At 44.6% G+C, this 25953-nt stretch overlaps 1 protein-coding gene across 12 annotated transcripts in view; it reads left to right on the forward strand.

Annotated features, from left to right (window-relative positions):
* nav2a (neuron navigator 2a) overlaps positions 1-25953 on the forward strand; it is a 1144654-nt gene that overhangs the window by 687485 nt on the left and 431216 nt on the right. For all 12 annotated transcript variants that reach the window (XM_087996268.1, XM_087996269.1, XM_043705373.2 and 9 more), the window contains exons 2-3: positions 10969-11086; positions 14979-15031. In XM_087996268.1, the coding sequence (XP_087852394.1) occupies positions 10969-11086; positions 14979-15031 (171 nt within the window). The remainder of the gene's footprint in view (positions 1-10968; positions 11087-14978; positions 15032-25953) is intronic.

The following is a 25953-nucleotide window of genomic DNA, read 5'->3' on the forward strand; positions in this document are numbered from 1 at the left end:
GTTCTAACCCTGAGGGCAATTTCTGCTTCCAGTTCTCCAGACTTGTTCCCTATACTATGTATTTCCATCTATACAATTTATCCCAGTCCTTAACTCCTTCTTGCTAGTTGGGAGGTGACCATTCCTTTGGTCACTGTCAACACTCAAGTTTTCCCTCACTTCCACTCTTTGACACCAGGCCCTCCTCTGTAGTTTCTTACGGGCCGTGATGCATCTGGATAGAATGCTTTCTCTGGTGCAAAGTTGATAAGGGTATTTACAGACATGCCCGAATTTCCTTAGCCTCCTGAGAAAATTGAGGCACTGTTGTGCTTTCTTGACCATTGTATCAATGTGGCTGGACCTGGACAGATTGTTAACAATCATCACGCCCAGGAAGTTGATGCAGCTGTGATGGAACAGTGGTGGTCTCCAGTTAGCTAGCACTCTTAACATTTGGGAAACAGTCCAAACTGTGACACAGAAATGCAATCATTCAAGGAACTAGTACTGATCCTTGATTGCCTTTTCAGTTGTGGTGAGTGAGCCAACATCTTCCAGAAGGCTTCTCAATCACGTCTCACTCCCACCCTTTTTCACTGTTGTTGGATAACAACCATGTACACCCCAGATCCCACAAAAACAAACAAAATGTGTGACCTGTTCAGTCTATTTAATTATTGGGTCAGGACTAAAGAGCTGGTGGTCTGAACAATACATAATTCTGCCTCCTGCTTTGATTCATGCTGAGAGATTGTTTACATCCCTCGAACAGACTGAGACCTTCGTTCAACCCCTTATCTAAAAGGCAGAATGATGACTGTCATCCCACGATTACATAGTTCCATCTAATCTCAGTTTTTACTCTGGTTTTGAAATGGGGTGTGTCCAGTGACTTTTTGCTTCAGAAACAACAGCAACAAAGATTTGTGCGCCATTTGCTAAGGTGACTTTTCTTCAGTTTTTTCTGTAGTCTGTTTGGGAATTTAGAATAGTAGGAATGGAGGTTAGGGCAGTTGGATGTTCCTCCTGCAGAATGTGGGAGGTAAGGGTCACCAGTCGTGTCCCTGTTGACTGCATCTGTGGGAAGTGAAACCAACTCCAGCTCCTCAGAAACTGCTTCGGATCATTCAGGAGGAGGGGGGGGGGTTATTGAGAGGAGTTACAGGGAGGTAGTCACACCTCAGGTCAAAGAAAAAGGTAGATGGGTTACCATCAGGAGACAGAAAGGGAATAGGCAGGCAGTACAGGGATCCCCTGTGGCTATTCCCCTCAACAACAAGAATACCATTTTGGATACTGTTGGGTGGACGACTTACCAGGGTAGGCAATGGGGCACAGGTCTCTGGTGCAGAGTCTGTCCCTATTGCTCAGAAGTGAAGGGGAAGAGGAGCAGATCTTTAGTCATTAGGGTTCCCATAGTTAGGGGGACAGATAGGAAGCTTTGTGGGAAAGAGAGACTCACGATTGGTGTGTTGCCTCCCTGGTGTGTGATGTCTCAGATTATGTTTTCGGTTCCTTGCGGGGGAGAGGGAGTAGCCCTAAATCGTGGTCCACATAGGCATCAACGACATAGATAGGAAAAGGGATGGGGAACTAAGGCAGAAATTCAGGAAGCTAAGGTGGAAGCTTACAGCTAGAACAAACAGCGTTGTTATCTCTGGCTTGTTGCCCGTGCCATGTGCGAGTGAAGTGAAGAAGAGGGAGAGAGAGGAGTTGAACACGTGGCTCCAGGAATGGTTCTGAAGGGAGAGTTTTGGATTCCTGGATAATTGAGGTTCTTTCTGGGGAAGGTGGGACCTATACAAACAGGATGGTCTTCACCTGAACCAGAGGGGTACCAGTATTCTGGCGGGTGGAATTTGTTAATTCTCTTCGGGTGGGTTTAAACTAATTGAGCAGGGGGGAAGGGAACCTAAATTGTAGTTCCTTGAGTAGAGGGGAGGATGAGAGTAGTGAAGTCAGAACTAAGATTTCAAGATCGCAAAAGGGCATGGGTAAGCAAGAAGTTGGTTTGAAGTGTGTCGACTTCAATGCCAGGAGCATCCGGAATAAGGTGGGTGAACTTGCAGCATGGGTTGGTACCTGGGATTTTGATGTTGTGGCCACTTCAGAGACATGGCTGGGGGAGGGACAGGAATGGTTATTTGCAGGTTCCAGGATTTAGATTTTCAGTAAGAACAGAGAAAATTGTAAAAGAGGGGGGAGATGTGACATTGTTAGTCAAGGACAGTGTTACGGTTGCAGTAAGGATGTTTGAGGACTCGTCTACTGAGGTAGTATAGGCTGAGGTTAGAAACAGGAAAGGAGAGGTCACCTTGCGGAGTTTTCTATAGGCCTCCAAATTGTTCCAGGGATGTAGAGGAAAGGATAGCAAAGATGACCCTCAATAGGAGCGAGAGTAACAGGGTAGTTGTTATGGGTGACTTTAACTTTCCAAATATTGACTGGGAATACTATCGTTCAAGTACTTTAGATGGGTCAGTTTTTGTCCAATGTGTGCAGGAGGGTTTCCTGACACAGTATATAGACAGGCCAACAAGGGGCGAGGCCACATTAGATTTGGTACTGGGTATTGAACCTGGCCAGGTGTTAGATTTGGAGGTATGTGAGCACTTTGGTGATAATGACCATAAATCGGTTATGTTTACTTTAGTGATGGAAAGGGATGGGTATATACTGCAGGGTGAAAGTTATAGCTGGGAGAAAGGCAATTGTGATGCAATTAGGCAAGATTTTGGATGCATAGGATGGGGAAGGAAACAGCAGGGGATGGGCACAATTGAAATGTGGAGCTTATTCAAATGCGGGTCCTTGGTAAGTATGTACCAGTCAGGCAGGGAAGAAGACAAAAATATTCATCGTGGAATTCATCTACTAGTGGTGTACCATTTGGGATCTGTTTTGGGTCCACTGTTGTTTGTCATTTTAATAAATGACATGGATAAGGGCATAGAAGGATAGGTTAGTAAATTTGCGGATGACACTAAGGTCGATAGAGTTGTGGATAGTGATGAAGGATGTTGCAGGTTACAGGGACTCATGGATACCCTGCAGAGCAAGAATGTGAGTGGTAAATGGAGTTTGATGTGGAAAAGTGTGAGGTGATTCACTTCGGAAGGAGCAACAGGAATGCGGAGTACTGGGCTAATGGTAAGATTCTTGGTAGTGTAGATGAGCAGAGAGATCTTGGAGTCCATATACATAGATCCTTGAAAGTTGCCACCCAAGTTTATAGAATTATTAAGAAGGCATATGGTGTGTTAGGTTTCTATGAGAGGGATTGAGTTTCGAAACCATGAGGTCATACTGCAGCTGTACAAAACTCTGGTGCGGTCCCATTTGGCATATTGCATATAGTTCTGGTCACCACCTTATAGGAATGATGTCAACATTTTGGAAAGGGTTCAGAGGAGATTTACTAGGATGTTACCTGGTATGGAGGGAAGATCTTACAAGAAAAGGCTGATGGACCTGAGGGTGTTTTCGTTAAGAGAGAAGAATGTTGAGAGGTGACTTAATCGAGACAAACAGGATAATCAGAGGGTTAGATAGGTGGACAGTGAAAGCCTTTTTCCTCGGATGGTGATGGCTAGCACGAGGGGACATAGCTTTAAATTGAGGGGTGATAGATACAGGACAATTGTCAGAGGTAGTTTCTTTTCTCAGAGAGTAGTAGGGGTGTGAAACACCCTGCCTGCAACAGTAGTAGACTTGCCAACTTTAGGGGCATTTAAATGGTCATTGGAGAGGCATATGGATGAGAATAGAATAGTGTAGGCTGGATGGGTTTCAGATTGGTTCCACAGGTCAGTGCAACATGGAAGGCCAAAGGGCCTGTACCGAGCTGGAATGTTCTATGTTCTATGTAACAGTGATGGTCTACGGTTAGCTGACATTCCTAACAGTTGAGGATCATTCCAAGCCACTGTGCAGAATTGCAATCATTCAGTGAACTAATAGTAATCCAACAAAGGAGTTCTCAGGAAGGGGGAATGAAAACTTGGTCAAAGGGGTTAATTTTATGAAGGGTTTTGAAACTGGAGTTTGTAATGATTGGAATCATGGCCAGGTAGTTCTCAATGCCTCTGAGATTCCTGATTGGGGTTGTTAACCTGAGCCAATCACGCAGCCCTGGCAGACAGATGAACAGGAGATTGAGAGACATTCTTTATTCTAGGGACTGGCTCTGAGCTGGCTGGTCAGAACTCATGTACTGTGCACATATAAGTAAAGGTTAGTAGCCGCTCTGCAGGTATTTTAGAGTCATACCTGGAAAAAGGAAGATGGTTGTGGTAGTTGGATGTCAATCATCTCAGCTGGAGGACACCTCTCCAGTAGGCCCAACCACCTTCAGCTGCTTCATCAATGACAATCCCCTCCATCCTCCCACCATGATGTCAGGAGTAAAGATTTTCACTGATAATTGGGAGTGGTGAACAATGACCATTCATGACTCCTCACACTGTGAATCAGTCCACGTCCTAAAGCAATAAGATCTGGACAATATCCAGGCTTTGACTGACAAGTGGCAAGTACCACACAAATGCCAGGCAATGACCATCTCCAACAAGAAGAATTTAAACATCACCCCTCAACATTCATCCCTGTCTATCAACATCCTGGGGGTTACCATTGACCAGAAACTGAACTGGACTGACCACATACACACAACAGCTACAAGACCAGAGGCTATGAATACTGCAGTGGCTAACTCACATCCTGAATCTCAAAGCCTGTCCAACATTTACAAGGCACAAGTCAGGAGTGTGGTGGAGTACTCCCACTTGCCTGGATAGGTGTAGCTCCAACAACACTCACAAAGCTTAGCACCATCCAGAACAAAGCAGCCCGCTTGATTGGTACCACATCCTCAAGCGTCCACTCCCTCTACCATTGAGGGTGACCAGCAGCAGTGTGCATTATCGACAAGATGCCCTACAGGGATTTACCTAAGATTTTTAGACAGCATCTTGCAAACTCATAAATACTCGAAGGACAAGGGAAGCAGATATGTGGGAACAGCACCCCCTGCAAGTTCTCCAAAGCATTCACCATCCTGATTTGGAAATATATCGCCCTTCCTTTACTGTCATTGGGTCAAACTCCTAGAATTCCCTCCCTAAGGCCATTGTGGATCTACCCACATCACATGGACTGCAGTGGTTCAAGAAGGCAGCTCACCATCACCTTCTCAAGGGGCAACTAGGGACGGGCAGTAAATGCTGGGTCCAGCCAGTGATGCCTCATGTCCCATGAATGAATTATCAAAAAGAAAATCTCATTCCTTGGGTTAAGTGTAGTCACATTTGAAAATTATTTTCTGTATTTTTGTTGATGCATGTGATATTTGGATTCGCACTCACAGTTAGAAGAATTCTTCATTCCCCTGAATAATTATCAGCCACCATTAAACTTAAAAGTCACAACACACAAGGGAAACATTAATTTCCTAGACACTGTGGTATTTAATTTGGCACAAGACAACAGGCACACGTTTTATTTCAATAACTGAGTTTCATTAAAAGCACATTAATCTGAAAGACATTCATGCCCTGTCCCTGCATGTTTTCCAGGCTCCCAGTTAGCTGCAGGTTCCCTTTCTGACAGAGCCAACTTGGCTGTCTCTCCCCTCCTCACATCAGCTGCTTTTGCTGCTCCTTCACCTCACCCTCAGACCCACACTCCCCCGCCCCCACTGTCACCTTCAGACTCACACCCTACTCCCCAACGTCACCTTCAGACTCACACTCCCCCCCCCCCCCCCCCCCCCCCCCCCCCCCCCACTGTCACCCTCAGAACCATACTCCCCCCCGCACTGTCACCCTCAGGCCCACACTCCCCCACCACTATCACTCTCAGACTCACACACCCCCTCCCCCCCACCATCACCCTCAGACTCACACTCCTCCCCCTCCACCGTCACCCTCAGACTCATACTCCCCCCCCTCCCCCCTCCCCCCCACCACCGTCACCCTCGGACTCATACTCCCCCCCATCATCACCCTCAGACTCACACTCCCCCCCCCCCCCCCCCCCACCATCACCCTCAGATACACACTCCCCCCCCACTGTCACCCTAAGACCCACACTCCCCCCCCAACCACCGTCACCCTCAGATTCACACTCCCCCCCCCACCGTCACCCTCAGACTCTCACTCCCCCCCGCACTGTCACCCTCAGACTCACACTCCCCCCCCGTACTGTCACCTTCAGACTCACACTCACCCCCCCAACGTCACCCTCAGACTCACACAATCCCCCCACTGTTATCCTCACACTCCCTCTCTCCACCATCACCCTCAGACCCACATTCCCCCCCACTGTCACCCTCAGACCCACACTCCCCCCCTCAGACCCACACTCCCCCTCCACTATCACTCTCAGACTCACATTCCCTCCCCCACCGTCACCCTCAGACTCTCACTCCCCCCCTCCACCGTCACCCTCAGACCCACACTCCCCCCTCCCCCCCCCACCACTGTCACCCTCAGACTCATACTCCCCCCCCCCCCACCGTCACCCTCAGACTCACACTCCCCCACCCCTCCATCATCACCCTCAGGCTCACACACCCCCTCCCCCACCCCCACACACCTTTCCTAGTGCCCATCGCAGCCTGCGATTTTAGGAAGAACTCCCTTTAAAATGTCTCAGTTTCTTATGTGGGAGTGAGGTTTTTTTCTAATTGGTCATGGCTCTGTTTTTATTCACCTGAGTGATTTGTCCACATCTGGGGGCAAGTCCACCATCTACCCCCGTGTCTTTAGAACGTTGCTGTGCACAATTCCATGTGAATGCAAGTCTTCTTTCTTTCCAAGTGTATTTAGCCTGGCTGTGTCTGCAGGTTATTTGACAGTCGGTTCTCTGATACCACGGCAGTGGATCTTAGACAAGTTTGTGTTTTTGGTAAAATTGGGAAGCATTCCGAGATTCTAACCTGTTTGTAAGTCTATCTTGTTATTTAACACTCTGTGAACTGTTTATTTGAGTAAGCAAAGGATGTGGTTGAGTTAAAAAATGTGGTGCTGGAAAAGCACAGCTAATCAGGCAGCATCCGAAGAGCAGGAGGGTCAACGTGTTGAGCAATCACCTCTTTCTCCAGAGACTGCTATCACATGGTTTATTGCACCATTATTGACATAGGCTGGCTATTTACTTGTTTGAGTAGTAATCCTTTATATTACATGGCCTATTGCTGGATAATTCCAGAGCTTTCCCATGGGCACCTTGTTCCCTCAGTTGCTGGGAAATAGTTAAGTCAAAACCCTGGACATGGCTCCCAAATGTATTCGAAAATAAAAGTCAATTTGAAAAACCCATGGGTTAACCTCAAACTCAGGTTGGAGCAAGAAACAAAGGTGAAAATCGTCCTATACTACCTGGGCCACTCGACCCTTGAAACTTTTAGAATAACTTTTTAAAAATATAGCAAGTTCTAAACACACGAGCAGTTAAAACATATCTTACCACCAAATATAGGCACTTTCCAATGTTAGATCCATACAATTTCCAATCATATTAATTTTCCTCTAACTTAAACGCATAGAAATACTTCTGACTTTGTTATCGTTATTAACAGTTCTTTCTCAAGATTTATAACTTCTGTGTTTATTCCTCAACTTTAAATGTATTTCAGCTGGTTGGACCAGAAGATTAGTTTTGGAGGAGATATGCAGAAATGCTGTCAGTTTGTTGATGAATTCAAATAAAATTGTAATTTCCTGAGTTATTGATAGTTTGCAGCAATGCAGTGACAGATGAATGATTCCAAATGCTGGTGAACCAATGGCTGTAGACGGGTGTATGATTAAAATATTAGACAGAGGATGGAGAATGTTAAGTGCTTTGAATGATTAATACATACAACTGGCCTGCTGAACCCATCCCCAACAAGGGGTCTCCATGAAATGATGGCATTTGCAAAATAAATGTGCTAAATGTGTCAGAAACGTACCTACTTTCCCTATTCCCACACTCTTAACCTGGAGTTCCTCCAAATTTTCATCTCCAACGTTGCCCTTTACCCACCCCCCCCAGTCTGAAAACAGAATGTCAGTTCTTAATCTGACAACATCCGGTTGATCCTCACTGTTACCTCTCTGATTTCTTCCACTGTCTCAAAACTATCATACTATTTCTCCAACCTCCAGTAGTGTGTGAAAAAGATTGCTTCCAGCTAAGTACTGGGAAGATGGAAACCATTTGCTGTAACTTTTGATCCCTCTTGGTTGTTAAATTAGGCAGGATGGCTCTATCCTTACCATAATTGGTACATCAATGGCAGTGGTCAAGTCATGGATCTGTCGAGGCCCTTAATGGTCAACTAGCAGCTCACAAGCAGCCAAATAATGAAAACTTTAAGGCCTCTTTCCTGCAGACACAGGCACACCCTACTGACCTGGTGCAGTTATAGGGATGAACTGAGGGAGTGGTTCTCTATGCTCAGCCGTCTTATTTACCCCACCCCCCGGCCACAGAATTCCCTGTAGTGGAAAGGCCTCATGTGTGTCCCCTTGCCCAGCCATAGCTTCCCAATTTCCCACTCACCTTCCACTCTGCTCACCTCTTTGGGATCTCCCTGATTCTGCCTGGTAAGGCCACTACAGTTAAGTACCAGCCCAGGCTCCTCCATGACTCCTGGTTGGTTTCTGAACCTCGTGGTGATGCTGGGGCTGGACAGTTTCTAGCCATTTGACTGGGACAACCTCCCTTTTTGGGGCTGTTACCATGCCCTTCAGTGATTGAGGAGAGAAATCAGGGTGAGGGGCTTCTATTGTGCAGAGAGACCAGAGAAGATGGAAGTACTTTCTTTGAATTGAAGTTCTCAAGGACGTTTAACAGGGATGTTTAAAATAATGAAGGGGTTTGGTCATACAGACATGAAGAAACTCTCCAAGTGAGTAGTGGCTAGTAGCCGTAAAGCCATAAAGCATCAAGCTGAAGTGATTTGGAAAATGAAACTGAGTTGTTATGGTCAGAGAAACCTGACTGAGTGGCAGAAGCAGAGTCAAACTGACCTTCGAAAGAGAATTGAATGTGTGGTTGGTGGAACGATTTGTTGGATGAATTGGGAGGGGAGCGCGGCTGATTGAGCCGACACTAGATGGATATAGAGTTTATTGTCATGTGTACTTCTGCAAGAAAAATACAATGAAAAGCTTTATAAGTTGCCCGACCATGGCGCTTTATGTGAGTGACATAAGTCATCTGTAACAATAAAAGTAAATTTAAGACAAACATTCATCACAATTCAGTTAACAGCTCCTGGGCTGAGAGAACGATGAAACACATGGCAGGGATGAAACTGTCGATCCATGACATCCGTCACACTGGGCCACCAGAAAAACTGGACCAGAAACCTCCACTGAAGAAAACTGCCAAGCCAGGCCAAGACCACCACCCCTGGATGAAACCACCATGCCGGACCACCCGTAAATCTGGGCCGGAAGCCTCCTGTGTTGTAAACTTTTATCGTTCTCAGAAGAACAAAAGCTCCCCTGGGGATTGGCCATGGTTTAGTTCCTCGATCACTGCTGGTTTAGATCATTTCAGCCAGAGAGGTACCAAACCTAGCCTTCACGATCCTAATGTGACCAACCAATCTGTCCAAAGACTGCTACTGGAAAGTATTACATGTCTGTGTATTGGGAAAGTGCAACGTAAGATTATACGAAATAGGAACAGGATAAGCCTTTTGGTTCCTACTCTGCCACTCAATAGCATCTTGGCTGATTCAACATTCCTCACATCCACTTTCCTTGCCCTTTAGCTGTAGCCCTTGACTCCCTGACTGATCAAGAATCTATCTCAGCCTTAATGATACACAATGACTCCACCCCCACAGCTCTGTGTGGCAAGGAATTCCAAAGACTTACAATGCTCTGAGAGAGAGGAAATTCCTCCTCATCCCAGACTTACATTGATGCCCCTTCATTCTGAGACTATCTCTGGTCCTCGACTCTCCCATGAGGGGAAACATTGAGTGATATTGCCCTGCACTGTGAGAAAGCCTTTCAACATACTACTCACTTAAAGGTGGTTAGTACACACATGTTGAACTATACCCCAGTAAGAATTACATCTGACGTTAATGTCTGAAATTTACCACAACACAAAAAATGCTTCTCCCATAATTCAAAAAGTTTTATCATTATACTTGAAGAGAACAAAGTTTCATTTGTAGTTAAATTCTCAGAACCAGTGCTTTCAAACTGACTGTCATGGAATATTTATAAACTGTTTGCCTTATTGTATTGTGCAAATTATTAATGTTGCCAAAAAAAATTAAATATTCTTGAGTACAGTGAAAGCTTATTACTGTCAGCTTAAAAAGTCATTGTTGAGAGGAATGCATGATATGTAAATGGCACATTTCTGTACATAAATTGTAGTTGGTTCAAAAGAAGAGAACGTGTGTTTGTATGTGGAGTGCGTGTGTGTGTATGTGGTGTGTGTGTGTGTGTCTACATTGATCGCAGTGAGGCAGAGAGGAACATTACCCAACCAAGTGTAACAGGAAGGAAGTATACAAACTGAAGAAAGTGTGTACTCTAAATTCAAATGTAAAGATGTACAAAGAGTATGCAATGGTTCAGAAGGCAACTGTTACATCTTCCAAGAATGTACTATAAATGCTAGTTATTTGCTGCTGTTGCTTTATTGTTATATCAATAAGTTGTCTGTCTCACTAAGTCATTGTGCGTTAAAAGGTTCTTTGGCATCCTTTAAGCACTCTTTTCAAAATTCTGAATGTTCTCACTGTGCAGGGCTCAATAATTATGCAGCACAGTCATCTGCATGTAAATAGAAAGCATGTTGGAATTCCTGCAAAAATACGAGGGATTCAAGCTTCTAATCGAACACTATTCATTGCTTGTATGATGCTCAACTACTTGCTTTCAACATTGAGAGTGCACATCATACTGAATGACTTGCTATTGGTCCTGATTGCTGGAGTGAAACATTGTACCTTGTTTTGTTCAACAGATTTATACCGACTGGGCCAATCATTACCTGGTGAAGTCTGGCCACAAGCGGCTTATCAGGGACCTGCAACAGGATGTGAGGGATGGTGTGCTCCTGGCTGAGATCATCCAGGTTGTAGGTGAGCGGTGCCTTTGATCTCTTTGGCGTGGCTCTTGTGGAAAAGAAAATAACTTTGTTGGCTGCTTGCTTTGATGGTGCCAGTTCCCCAACCTCAGGATGACACCTGATTACAATTGTATTAAATCCAGAACAGACAGCCTACTCTGAAACAGGTATTTCAAGATTAGAGTGTCAGAGTAGATGTTGAGAGCACGAGCCTAGTGCAATTCCCTTAAACCGTGCAGGTGCACAGCTTGTTCCTTGCTTGGCGAATAGTGTGCCAATGTCAGTCGCAGCATTGACTTCTGATCCTGGCTGCACATGCATCTGGAGCTCCAGCCAGAGGGAAACAAATTAGTGGGAACACTGATTCGAGGATGTTCCATTCTTGCAGGGAATCTGGAACTAAGGTTTAAAATTAAAGAGTTACCCATTTAAGGTGGGAATGTGGATGATCTTTTCACTCAGACTATTGTTGATCTTGGGAGTTCTCTTCTATAGTGAGGAATGGGAGGTGGGTTATTGAGTACTTCAGGGCCACATTAGGCATACTCTGGTCAACGAGAGAATCTAGGGTTATAAAGGACGCAGAATTTTGGACACCACAATCAGATCAGCCATGTCCATATTAACTTATGGAACAGGCTTGACATTGCTCCCATTTCTTATGACCTCATCCATTGTATTACACGTGAAGTGAAGAAGGAAGGGAAAGAGAGATTGGATTAAAAGGGTGATAAAAAAGACATTTAAAAATAAATAATGATAACATTTTTCTGAATCTCCGACTGTAACTAGAAATGGCAGGGAAGGTGGCAAGAAGAGAAACTAATCAGGCAGGAGTCACTTGAGTGATACCTGCCCCCCACCTCCCATTACTGTCTCCTCAGTGATCCAACCCCTGAGGCAAAGATTCATAAGTGATCAACCTGAGTCACCACCAAATAAGTGGCCAATTAACTGCCACTTATGGTCTCTGGATTACTGGTCGGAAGTGGGTACTGCAGATGCTAGAGATTAGAGTCAAGATTAGACTGGTGCTGGAAAAGCACAGCAGGTCAGGCAGCGTCCGAGGAGCAGGAGAATTGACATTTCAGGCAAAAGCCCTTCATCAGGAAGGGCAGGTCGGTGAAGGGCCTTTGCCCGAAATGTCGATTTTCCTGCTCCTCAGATGCTGCCTGACCTGCTGTGCTTTTCTAACACCACTCTAATTTTGACTCTGGATTACTAGTGACAATTCTGGGGACATGGGGTGCAGAGTGCTGCACACAGCAGTCCCGTATAACCGCATATTCTGGCATTTCACAGACTCCCAGTTCAACTGTTTATTCCGCAGCGCTGCGGAGTCTGTGGACCATGTTTGTGTTGGTTGTGAAGGCTTCCATCCCCTTTTTAGTCTTTTATTGGTGTTTTTGTTGTGCGTCAGTCCCAAGCTTCTAATCTTTGAGCAATTGGTGCAGAGGAGTATGGCAGATTTGAGGACCTCCTCCTGGGTCTGGCCAGATGGCAATAAACAGGTCCAGGCAGCAGCCTGCTTATCTTCCACGGTTATGTTTGAGCATGAGTGTCTTTGGAGAGGAAACACACAATGTCTCCCAATGCTCTCTGTGACTTTAGAGAGAGGTGGGCACCACAGGGGATACAGTGCTTTACTTTCCCCATCAAACTCCATTTTGATTTATTCCCCTCCCTCTCTCCCTACACACCTACCCCCCCCACCCCCCCCTCACTTTTTGATGTTAGCATTGCCCTTTACAGGCTTTGCTTATAAATATTAAATTGGTCACACAGGTGTTTTCCTGGTGGTAGACAAAAGATATCTAGGTCGTCATTAGATTCTTAATTCCAGATTTTTATTGAATTCAAAATCCACCATCTGCCATGGATTTGAATCTGAGCCCTCAGAACATTACCTCAGTTTCTGGATTACTCGGTCAATAACATGAATAATGTGAAGCCATCTCCTCCCCTGAAAGGACACTGAAAGCCAATCTCCTGCCCTTGCCCCTGACACCATTTCCTGCTCAGCCCCAGCCTATGATTTCCCTTTATAAACCTTTCTGCTGGGCCTGGCCGTTAGTGATGCTCCAGCCAGTAGCCTGGGCCTCTGACCAGTCCCTGTTGCTCACTCTGGCCTCTGGCAGAGCTCCAAGTGGGGCAGGACATCCCCGATTGGCTGAGAAGCCCACCAATTTACCATTTAAGTCTCTGATCAGCAGAGCCAGGGAGAGGAATCATGGGCATTGATGTTTTTCCTCTCTCTCCATCCCCAGACCCAACCCCTTTTAATCCTCAACAGTTTCTGCAATGTGTTTCAGATTCCCATAGAACAGTGTAGCACAGAAGGAGGCCATTCAGCCCATTGAGTCTGTATCAGTCCTTTCAAAGATCAAATTGATCAATAGCACAGTCAGTCCTACCACACACCCTACCCTGGCTATTTCTTTCCTTCCTGATTGTGCAAGTATCTTTCCAATTTCCTTTTGAATGCTAATTTGATGTTGTATCCAATTCAGAATCTGGGAAGGAGTGCATTCCAAATTGCAACTACACTTTGTGTTAATATTTTTCGCCTTTTTGCCAACCAAATGGAATGTAGTTCAATCTGGGTCATCTGATGATCAGCCACTGAAAACAGTTTTTACTTATTCTTGTTAAACCTCTCATTGTTTTATATTCCATCAAATCTCCTCGGCTCTTAAGAGCTTCTCTTGTCCTTGCTCCACCTGCTGCCAGTTGTTCAAGCGTGTCAATGACCAACTAAAAGACCCTACTGTGCCATCCCATTCTAATAAATCTCTTCTGAACCCTCTGTGAAGCCTGTCGATAGGAAGAAGGAGTTTGGGCTCAGAAATGCTGTCTTTTGCATGAGATGCTAAACCTGAACTTCCATGTCCGGGGAATTAAAAGGTCCCTGGGGACGGCATTTGAGAAGAGCAGGGGAATTCTGCCTGCATTCCAACCAACAGTCGGTATCCCAAATAAAAAAAACAACTTAATAAACTATGAAACATAGGAGCAGAAGTAGGCCATTCAGCCCATTGAGTCCGCTATCCCGTTCAGTGAGGTCATGGCTGATCTGATCATTTTCAACTCCATTTTCCTGCCATTTCCCATAACATTTGATTTCCTTCCTGAAAAGGCAGTTGAAACAGTCTTTGAATAGTTTTAAGGCAGAGGTGAATACATTCTTGATGTGTAAGAAGGTAAAAGATTTATAGGAATTTAGATTTATGGTCATACTCAGATCAGCTTTGATCCTGTGAATGATGAAGTAAGATCGAGGGGCTGAATGGCCTGCTGCTGCTACACGTGTGCATGTTTGAGCAGTTTTGTACACTAACAACACGACTGCTGTGTCAGATGTGGGGGAATTCCCACACAGGGTGGCGTGGGATGGCACAGTAGGGTCTTTTAGTTGGTCATTGTCATGCTAGAACAACTGGCAGCAGGTGGGGCCAGGAGAAATCAGTTCAGAGGTGAAAGGTAAACAAAGTGTATGAACTTCAGCAGCTAAATGCACTTGCCGTGGAGGCTTCAGTCAGTTTCCATCTGTGCTTTCCCTGTCTTTTTTTTAGTGTCTAGAGTAATCATGAATCCTAGTCCTGCCCATGACAGTGTGGCATACTTGACCCACCACCGATGAGGCTTGTGCATGCAGACTGTTGATGGAGACCAAAGAGAAACCCGTGTGGAAGGGGTTAAACAGAGCTGTTGTACAGTTGTCTGCTTTTAGGAGATGACCTTGCTCCTCAGCTGCTGTGGGTTGGGTAGATGCCACCCAGCTGAAATCCTGATGAGTGTACCTCTGCTTTGGTGAGGTTGCTTGTTGATGACTTGCCGTACTTGCAACGAGCTGTTCTGTTCAATAAGCTGAGAAACTTAAACACACCACTTCCTTCATTTTTCAGCACATGAAAAGATTGAAGACATCAACGGCTGTCCGAAGAATCAATCTCAGATGGTGAGTAGCCTATTCACTTCCTCACCCTCCCGCATTTCAGACATTGCACTGTAGAAATAGAACAGTTTATTTTCAGAGCTATTTCACTGGAATGGGTTTTGAAATTACTCTGCATGTTTTTGAATTGGTTGCTCCAAGCACTTGAACACATTAATCCAAATAAAACAATTTACTCTGCAGCTTGTGTCGGTTAGAATAGGGGGGAATGTTCAGCACAAACTAACATCTTAATCCTCACAAAGAAAGAAAGATCTCACCTCACGAAAAATGCTCATTCGTGAGCATTTTGAGAAGATTGTCAACATAATGTGTAATGTGTTGTGTTAATGTCCACAAGTTACATTTTTTCATTGATCTCAATCATTTCTTTTTGGAATCTTCTTCCAAGCTTTCCTATTCACACTTGTTTGGCTGAAAATAAAAATAGCGTTGGAATCCTGAAGTTATTCACAATTGAAAATCTGATTTGTTCCTAAACCCTACTTTAAAATAGCAAGGCTGCGGAGCAAAAATGTGCAGGCAGGTTAAATTTAGGCAGTCGCTGTGTTTTGAGGAGGGCCCAGTGGATGATTGATGAGCTGATCCAAAGAATAACGAAGTGTGTCGAAAGAAGCACATTATCTGGAATTGCACTTCAACAGAAAGAAAGGTTGGGACAGCTTTGTATCTGGACAAGTGGATAATAATGAGCAGGATGGCACAGCCACTTGGAGGGCCTGGTGAGGTTGCTATGAGGAAGTAAGGAATAGGTTTTCTGTCATGTCTTGCCACTCTGTTACATTCCTGATTTGTCGTCAAATGGAGACTAGACATTCCTCAATAGGGAAGTGGATATCACTGTTAATCCAGTCTTGCATGGCTGTTTGTTAGGGGCTATGAAGCTAGGGGTGATGAAGGGGTGGGCGAGCAGCTGGTAGGCAGGAAAGTGGAGTTCAGTCTATCATCAATTCTGCCATGATCAGACTGTACAATGGAGTAGTTGTGTGGGGCTGAATGGTCTTCAGCTGCTCGTGGATTACAACCTTTCAATCTGATGCTCAACACAAACAAAATATGCTGAAGAAGAAGGGTCTGCTTTCTCTCCACAGATGCTGCCAGACCTGCTGAGTTTCTCCAGCAATTTGTTCCAGAGATAACAGAGCTGTTGGGAGCAGGTCAGTCTCTAACACCAATTAGTGTACACCTCAAGGAGAGTGCGGGAGGCAATAACACTATAGTTAAGTGAAGGACTGATACTGGAAATCTGACTTAAAGACAGAACGTGCAGGAAATGCTCAGCAAGGTTGGCAGCCTCTATCTGAGTCAGCTTCTCATTCAATAAATCATCCGAACAATTCGGAGGAAAGATTGGACTGGGACCTCAATGTCAGCAACATGCATAATGCTGATTGGAAGCTGATGAAGCTTTTTAATGAGTATAGTCTTTCTTAGCCTCAAGGCATAGCCTAATTTCTCTGAGATGTATTTGCTAATGTAGCAATGAGTCATGTGGATTAAGAATGTCCCAGGTTTGGTCATTGGTATGCAATCACATCCCAGATATTAACTTCAGGAAAGAGGCCGACTTGAGCAGAGGAGGCCGAGATAGATCATCCACTCAGCACTCCTGGATGAAGGTTGTTCTGGAAGCTTCATCCTTATCTTTTGCATTGATGTGCTGGACTCTTCCATCATTCAGGATGGGGATACTTATAGTGACTCTTCCTCCACTTGCAATGGCTTCTTTGCAGACTTGTGCACCATTCTCTCAATGATCTGTCTTTGGCTGCCTCATTCACCACCTTTCACGGCTGGGTGTGGCAGGAATGCAGAGCTTAGATCTGATCTGTTGGTTATGGAATCACCTAGCTCCATCTCACACTGGTTGTTTATGCTGTTTGGCATGCAAGTAGTCCTGTTTGGTGGCTTCACCAGGTTGACACTTCATCTTCAAGAATGTCTGGCTGTGCTCCTGGTATGCCCTCCTGTACTCTCCACTGAACCAGGCGTTGAGCCCTGGCTTGATGGTAATGGTTGAATGGGGAATATGCCAGGCTGTGAGGTTGCAGTTTGTGCTGGAGTACAATTCTGCTGCTATTGAGGGCCCACAGCACCTCATGGATGCTCAGTCTTGATTTGCTAGATCTGTTCAAGCTCTGTCCCATTTAGTTCGGTGATTATGCCACACAACGCTATGGAGGGTATTCTCAATGTGAAGGCAGCACTCTGTCTCTGTGAGGACTCTGCAGTGGTTGCTGTTTTCGATACTGTCATGGGCAGATGCATTTGCAGCCAGCAGATTAGTGACGATGGGGTCAAAAGTCTTAAAATCACTTTCTGTTTTCCATGGGTTTCCTTGGGTGTCAATTCTGACAATATCCCCTTTTCGGATCAACACATCTAGCGCTGCATTCGAAAGTGGAGGCCATTTGTTTCTTACTATGTTGGCGTCCAGTTGCCTGTACCAAAGCACACCCTTTTAAGAGATAAAGGCTGATCTTACATAACGCCAGGAGCATTAGATGTCATTGCTTTCATGAGGTGAACTGTCAATCCTTGGCTCACATGTCATTGTAGGTATGCGAACTCAATAATTAGCAGTCTTGATTCATTCCATCTCTGACTTGCATCCATGTGATGAGGCAAGTAGTTAAGTGAGTGACTAAGTCAAATAAGGAAGAGCTTGAATTTAAGTTGTGTGTAATTACATATTTACTTTGACTCAAAGTGCTTTGAGTATTGAAGGAATTGACCAGGTTTGGTCCCAGTCTGTTCTGATGTATCTATTATGAGGGAGCCGGTGCTGTACCTCCAATTAGGGAGGAGCTGTTTACCACAGATTCCAGTGCTGAATTGTTATTTCTATGGCTTAGCGTGTTTATAAGTTGGAAGAGGAGAAGATGATGATTTTTCTAGTAATCAACTATTCGTCAGGCCTTCTTTGTTGACGAGCACATCTGAGTAACCATCAGCTGCAGCAGGTGACTGAGAGCTATTTTCCCTGATTTTGCTGAAAGAATCAGTTTTGGAGAGGGCTATGTGGAAGTGAGTATACATTTGTATCTCCTGATGGTGGAATGAACAAAGAACTGAAAAAAACTCCAATTTCACCTCAACTCCAAAAAGAAAGTGAATTAAATCTCCTTGTGTCCCTCAGTTAACTTCTAGAACAAATACCTTTACAATTCCCTTTCAAACTCACTGCTATCGGCAGGATTACAGGTCCCTCTGAACAGCCCATTCCAAACGTGAACCATTCTCAGCTTGGTAATATGTAGTCATAGAGCCATAGCGACATACAGCATGGAAACAGACCCTTCAGTCCAACTCATCCATGCCGACCAGATATCCTAACCTAATCTAGTCCCACTTGCCAGCACCCAGTCCATAGCCCTCAAAACTCTTCCTATTTGTATACCCATCCAGATGCCTTTTAAATGTTACATGTACTAGCCTCCACCACTTCCTCTGGCAGCTCATTCCGTATGTATACCACCCTCTGAAAAAATTGCCTCTTAGGTCTCTTTTATATCTTTCTCCTTCCACCCTAAACCTATGCTCTCTAGTTCTGGACTACCCCACCCCAGGAAAAGACTTTGTCTGTTTAACCTATCCATGCCCCTCATGATTTTATAAACCTTTATAAGGTCACCCCTCAGTCTCCAACACACCCAGGGAAAACAGCCCCAGCCTGTTTAGCCTCTCCCTATAGCTCAAATCCTCCAACCCTGGTAACACCCTTGTAAATCTTTTCTGAACCCTTTCAGGTTTCACAACATCCTTCTGATAGGAAGGAGCCCAGAATTGCACGCAATATTCCAAAAGTGATAAAGAGATCATTGAAGCATAGAAATAGGAACAGGAATAGGCGATTTAAGCCCTCAAACCTGCTCCACCATTTAATGTGATCATGGCTGATCATCGAGCAGAATACCCTAATTCCCACCCCAACCCCCATATCCCTTGATCCTTTAGCCACAAGAGCTATATCGACCCCTTCTTGAAAATACATAATGGTATGATGGCTGGTGAATGGGTTACAATAATTCTTCCATCCCTTCAATAGCAACTTGCATTTGTATCATCCTCGAACATAGTAAATGGCCATTTCTCATCTTTCTAAATCCCCTTTGACATAGTGGACCAAGACCACCCCATCATCATCCAGTTTTGTGAGACTGTGCACACCTGGATCTGATCTTACCTTCCTGGTCATTGCTAGAAAGCCACTTACAATGGCTTCTTTGCACACTCCTGCATCATTCCCCCAATGATCTGTCTTTGGCTGCCTCCTGCTTCTTATTTAGATGCTGATCCTGAGTGTTATTATCATAGCACAACTTGCCAAATGTCAAGTACAGAATGTTTCTCCAGCTAAAGATTGCGAAGGCCAAAAGAACTGTCTTCTTACCAGCCCAAGTGCTCTTCCCTCGATACTGACTTCATCCTTCTCCTTAGGAACTGTCTCAGGCCGAACTAGGCGGCTTGCAACCTCCATACCAAATTTGATCCTGCAGTGAGTTTCTGATCAGAACACCACATGATCACCAGGACCACCCATTTCCAAATCTACCACACTACCTGCCTCTACACCTGTCTCAATTTATTTATCACTGAAACACACACCCATGTCTTTCCCATTCGAGACTTCACTATCCCATGGTTGACTGGCCTACTGCCTGTTAACTCGAGGTCATCAAAACTCTGATACTTGCATTCCAACTAGAAACAAATCCCATCTCCTATGATTCTTGTGGTCGCTAATGCCCTGGTTAACAGTGTTAACACTCATCATTGTTTTTAATCACTTCAGCCCTTCACTTCTCTCTATTTCTGGAATCTTCTCAAACTGAAAAACTCTTTGAAGTGTCAAGGTGAATGTGAGGACTACAGATGCTGGAGTTTTACCTACACTTCCACACACGTCATTTACTGTATCCGTTGCTTCCGATGCAGTCTGCTCTCCATTGGTGAGACAGGACGCGTATTTACAGAGCGCTTCAGAGAACATCTCCGTGATACCTGCACCAACCAACCCCACCGCCCTGTGGCCGAACCCTTCAACTCCCCCTCCCACTCCGCCAAGGACATGCAGGTCCTGGGCCTCCTCCATCGCCACTTCCTTACTACCCGACACCTGGAGGAAGAACGCCTCATCTTCTGCCTTGGGACCCTCCAACCCCAGGGCATCAAAATGGATTTCACCAGTTTCCTCATTCCCCGCCCCCCACCTTACCCCAGATCGAACTTTCCAACTCGGCTCCACCCTCATGACCTGTTCCTATCTGTCCATCTTCCTTCCCACCTATCCACTCCACCCTCCCCTCCGACCTATCACCTTTACCCTCACCTCCATCCACCTATCGCACTCTCAGCTACCTTCCCCCAGCCCCACCCCCCCTCGCCCCATTTATCTCTCCAACCCCTCGGCTCACAACCTCATTCCTGATGAAGGACTTTTGCCCAAAGCGTCGATTCTCCTGCTCCTGGGATGCTGCCTGACTTGCTGTGCTTTTCCACCACTACACACTTTGAAGTATCTGTTTGTCTCCAATGCTGGCCTCTTGACTATCCTCAGCCTCGATTACACTACTATTATTGTCAGTGCCTTCACCTGTCTGGATCCAAAGCTCTGGAATTGTCTCCTTAAACCTTTCCCCCTCTCTATCTCTCTTTCCTTTTGAAGCAATATCTTACAGCCTTCTTCTTTGACCAATGACTTGTTCATTTATCGTAATGTCTGTTGATACAGTTCAGTGTCAAATATTGTTTGCCAGCACTCCTGTGGGGCACCTTGTGGCATTTGATTTGGAATGTTAATGGGGCTATTGCAATAAATCCTTCTTCTTGTCAGCATTATTTTTGCTGAAAGCCAGTTTTCAGTAAAAATGTCAACATTCTGACATTATTGCTATAGATTGTCCTTAGGGATTGTTCAATTCTGGCTACGGATGGGAAAGATGGATGTTGCAAGTGTTTCAGTAGGCTACTGAGGACATTTCTGGGGTTCTTGAAGAACAACAGAAAGTTTACAGTTATTTGAAGACGGAGAGAAAGAGAGTAGACTCTATGTTATCATCGGAGAGAGAATGGATTCCATGATAGAAGTGTTGCAGACAGTTGTACTGCTGCGACAGTAGCTGAGCTGCACAGATTCTGAAGAGTTAAGCGCAACTGGGTGGTTCTCTAGTGGAGTGAAGATTTTGAAGAGATCCTGAGGAGCTACGAAAGTGGGACGGTCAGTACCTGAATTTTGATGAGGTAGGTCAGGCAGCATCAGAGGAAGAGGAGAGGAAAGTTCAGAACCTTTCAATCTGAACCATCGACTCCCGTCCTCCTCTGATGCTGCTTAACCTGCTGTGTTTTCTCCAGCTCCACTCTTTATCCTATCTGAAAGAAAGTATCTGCCTTATTTCAACAAAATAGGTGACAACCATAAGCTAGTTAAAAGCCAAAATACCTGGTTTAAGATTTTAAAAAAGCTTATCAGTCAACTGGCAGTTGCAAGTGTTAAGTACAAAGCTAATTGAGGGTGTGCAGAATAACAGCATTCCGACTGCAAGTCCAAACAGCAGGTCTGCCAAGCCTTTGTCCTCAGTGCACTCCTCTACAATGGTAAGACCTGCACACACATGCTGGGCAGGAGAAACACCCTCCTTGTTACAGTTATATCCTCAGCATCCTTGAAAGGACAAGGACATTGACTCAGAGGCCCTGGGCTATGCTAATTGCATCAGCAAATACTCAGTGCTGAGCTTGTGACATTTGCACTGGCTCAGCCACACTCATGGATAATGACCAGTTACCCAAAGACCTTCTGTACAATGGATTGGTCATTGCACTATGACCTCCAAGGTGTCTATATCGCTGCTACAAGGTGACCTGCGAGCAAGATATGACGATGGCTGACATTTATGGGCGGCACGGTGGCTCAGTGGTTAGCACTGCTGCCTCACAGTGCTAGGGACATGAGTTCAATTCCTGCCTCGGGCAAGGAACAAGAGAAACCAGAGGCCCGCAAATCATCCACCTTGACTGCCAGGCCAGAGTAGGGTTCCTGAGCCACATCATGAAATGTTTGTCCCTGTTAAATCCACTGATGGGATATGAGCATCAGTGAATGGGGCAACATTTATTTCCCATCTCTAATTACCTTCACCTACTTTCCAGGCCTTTTCATGGTTAAGAATCAGCTACGTTATTGTGGGCCGAGATTCACATGGACAGACTCAGGAAGGAGGGTAGATTTCATTATTTCCTTCCGTAATGGGGCTTCAGAGATGGTGGGATTTGACCTTATGTCCCCAGAGCATTAGTGTGGGACTCAGGATCGCTAGGCCAGTGGCATTACCACAGCACTGGGTCGAGATTAGAGTGGTGCTGGAAAAGCACAGCATCTGAGGTAGCATCTGAGGTGTAGGAAAATTGATGTTTCAGGCAAAAGCCCTTCATTACCACAGTACCGCCAGCCCAGCACAGACCTCACGAGAAAGTGGACTTGTTGCCTTGACCAGAAAACAATTGCACACGAAATTGTTTGTTTTCTGAAGTAAGTCTGTGTATTAAGAGTAGAAAAATAAAATGCAATCATTATTCAGGAATAATTTTCAGTGTAACTGAATCTAATTCAAATTTTGTAGAACTCTCAGTCTATTAAGATTTTACTTCTGACTGCCTGAAACATTTATCATGCCAATTTTAAAAGAATTAAATGATGCTTTGCTGTTACTTGAAACCTAGAGTACTTTCAAATGAGTGGAGATCATTAGCAAAATGCATTTAGCCAATGAAAAATCATTCTCCATTAGAATATGTTAAATTGGTCTTGATTGTTCTCACAGAATCAATAAAAAAATATTGTGAATATCTAAAAGGACATGTTACAGTGGCAGGTGCATGATGAAAATAAAAACAGATTGGTCTCTTAGAAATTGGAATGATGACAACTGTGGGCAAGATTGAAGAAGATGCACAATATAGAATGTGTACTGTAAAGAATGTGTGTTGTATTGAATATGTACTGTACAGAATGTCTACTGCATAAAATGTGTACTGTACAGAATGTCAACTGATTAGAATATGTAACGTATAGAATGGACATTCTATAGAATGTGTTGCAGTCCAACTGATTGGCATCGTAAAGAAGATGCACCTAGTATAAAAATAATACACACTCCACTTGAAGCTGAAAGTATTTATGCAACTTGCTGTTCTTTCCTCTACTCCTATTTTCAGGCAAGTGTTAGAATGTCTGCTATAAAACAGTTACTTCCCTGAAGATTAGCGGTTGATATTTCAAATGCAAAATATAATTCCTCCTTGTCTTTTTGCAAGATAAATATGGATATGCAACACTCTCTGAACTCACTTAGGTTCACTTTGCAGTAGCACCTTATAGTTCCCAGTCATTTTAGCATCCGATTTTATATCTTTAATAATTCACTGGCTTTTGCTTGGTTTGGAAATCTATTTCAGCTCAGTTTGCCTTATTTTAATTTCAACATGTGTCCATTTATTTTATGTTTTTATCTCGGGTTGAAATGATATGCTGGATTCTTATTTATTTATTATGTTGCATTAGAACATAGAACATTACAGCACAGTACAGGCCCTTCGGCCCTCAATGTTGCGCCAACCTGTGGAACCAATCTGAAGCTCATCTAAACTACAGTACTCCATCCTCATTCAATATGCCTATCCAATGACCATTTGAGTGTCCTTAAAGTTAGTGAGTCTACTACTGTTGCAGACAGTGCGCTCTACACCTCTGCTACTCTCTGAGTAAAGAAACTACCTCTGACCTCTGTCCTATATCTATCACCCCTCAATTTAAAGCTATGTCCTATCATGTCAGCCACCTCCATCTGAGGAAAAAGGCCCTCCCTGTCCACACTATCTAACCCTCTGATTATCTTACATGTCACAATTAAATCACCTCTCAACCTTCTTCTCTCTAATGAAAACAGACTCAAGTCCCTCTGCCTTTCCTCATAAGACCTTCCCTCCATACCAGGTAACATCCTAGTAAATCTCCTCTGAATCCTTTCCAAAACTTCCACATCCTTCCTATAATGCGGTTACCAGAACTGTGTGCAATATTCCAAATGCGGCCCCACCAGCATCTGTATAGCTACAGCATGAACTGAAGGTTCTGAAACTCAATCTCTCTACCAATCAAAGCTAACGCACTATATGTCTTCTTAACAACCCTATCAACCTGGGTGGCAACTTTCAAGGATCAATGTACCTGGACAACAAGGTCTCTCTGCTCATCTACACGACCAAGAATCTTACCATTAGCCCACTGCTCTTTATTCCTGTTACTCCTTCCAAAGTGAATCACCTCACAATTTCCATATTAAACTCCATTTGCCACCTTTCAGCCCAGTTCTGCAGCTTATCTCTGTAATCCACAAAATCCTTTGTCACATCCACAACTCTAACGACCTTAGTGTCATCCGCAAATGTACTAACCAATCCTTCTATGTCCTCACCCAGGTCATTTATAGAAATGACAAACAGCAGTGGACCCAAAACAGATTCTTGTGATACCCCACTAGTAACTGAACTCCAGGATACACATTTCCCATCAACCACCATCCTCTGTCTTCTTTCAGCTAACCAATTTCTTATCCAAACTGTTAAATCACCCCCAATCCCATGCCTCCGTATTTTGTGCAATAGCCTACCGTGGGGATCCTTATCAAGCACCTCACTGAAATCCATATACACCACATCAACTGCTTTACCCTCATTCACCAGTTTTGTCACCTTTTCAAAGAACTCAATAAAATTTGTGAGGTACGACCTACCCTTCACAAAACTGTGTTGACTATCCCGAATCAACTTATTCCTTTCTCGATGATTATAAATCCTATCTCTTATAACCTTTTCCAACACTTTACCCACAACTGAAGTAAGGCTCACTGGTCTATAATTACCAGTATTGTCTCAACTCCCATTCTTGAGCAAGGGAACAACATTTGCTATCCTCCAGTCTTCTGGCACCATTCCTGCAGAAAATGACAACATAAAGATCAAAGCCAAAGGCTCGGCAATCTCCTCTCTGGCTTTTCAGAGAATCCTAGAATAAATCCCATCCGACCCAGGGGACCGGGACCGAAAGTTTATACTTTCCAGAAATTCTAACACCTCCTCCTTGTGAACCTCACTCCCATCTAGTCTAGTAGTCTGTATCTCAGTATTGTCCTTGACAACATTGGCTTTATCTAGTATGAATACTGATGAAAAATATTTGTTTAGTGCTTCCCCTATCTCCTCTGACTCCAAACATAATTTCCCACTACTGTCATTGATTGGCCCAAAGCTTACTCTAGTCATTTTTTTATTCTTGATACAACTATAGAAAGCCTGAAGGTTTTCCTTGATCCTATTCACCAATGACTTCCCATGTCTCCTCCTGGCTCTTCTTAGCTCTCTCTTTAGGTCTTTCCTGGCTACCTTGTAACTCTTCGAGGAGAAAGTGAGGACTGCAGCTGCTGGAGATCAGAGCTGAAAATGTGTTGCTGGAAAAGCGCAGCAGGTCAGGCAGCATCCAAGGAGCAGGAGAATCGACGTTTCGGGCATAAGCCCTTCTTCAGGAATGAAGAAAGTGTGTCCAGCAGGCTAAGATAAAAGATAGGGAGGAGAGACTTGGGGGAGGGGCGTTGGAAATGCGATAGGTGGAAGGAGGTCAAGGTGAGGGTGATAGGCCGGAGTGGGGTGGGGGTGGAGAGGTCAGGAAGAAGATTGCAGGTTAGGAAGGCCGTGCTGAGTTCAAGGGATTTGACAGAGACAAGGTGGGGGGAGGGGAAATGAGGAAACTGGAGAAATCTGAGTTCATCCCTTGTAGTTGGAGGCTTCCTAGGCGGAAGATGAGGTGCTCTTCCCCCAACTGTCGTGTTGCTATAGTCTGGCGATGGAGGAGTCCAAGGACCTGCATG

The sequence above is a fragment of the Chiloscyllium plagiosum genome, unplaced genomic scaffold (genome assembly GCF_037043375.1).
Source record: "Chiloscyllium plagiosum isolate Xiang-an unplaced genomic scaffold, Cpla_swu_hap1 HiC_scaffold_18, whole genome shotgun sequence".
Classification (NCBI taxonomy): domain Eukaryota; kingdom Metazoa; phylum Chordata; class Chondrichthyes; order Orectolobiformes; family Hemiscylliidae; genus Chiloscyllium; species Chiloscyllium plagiosum.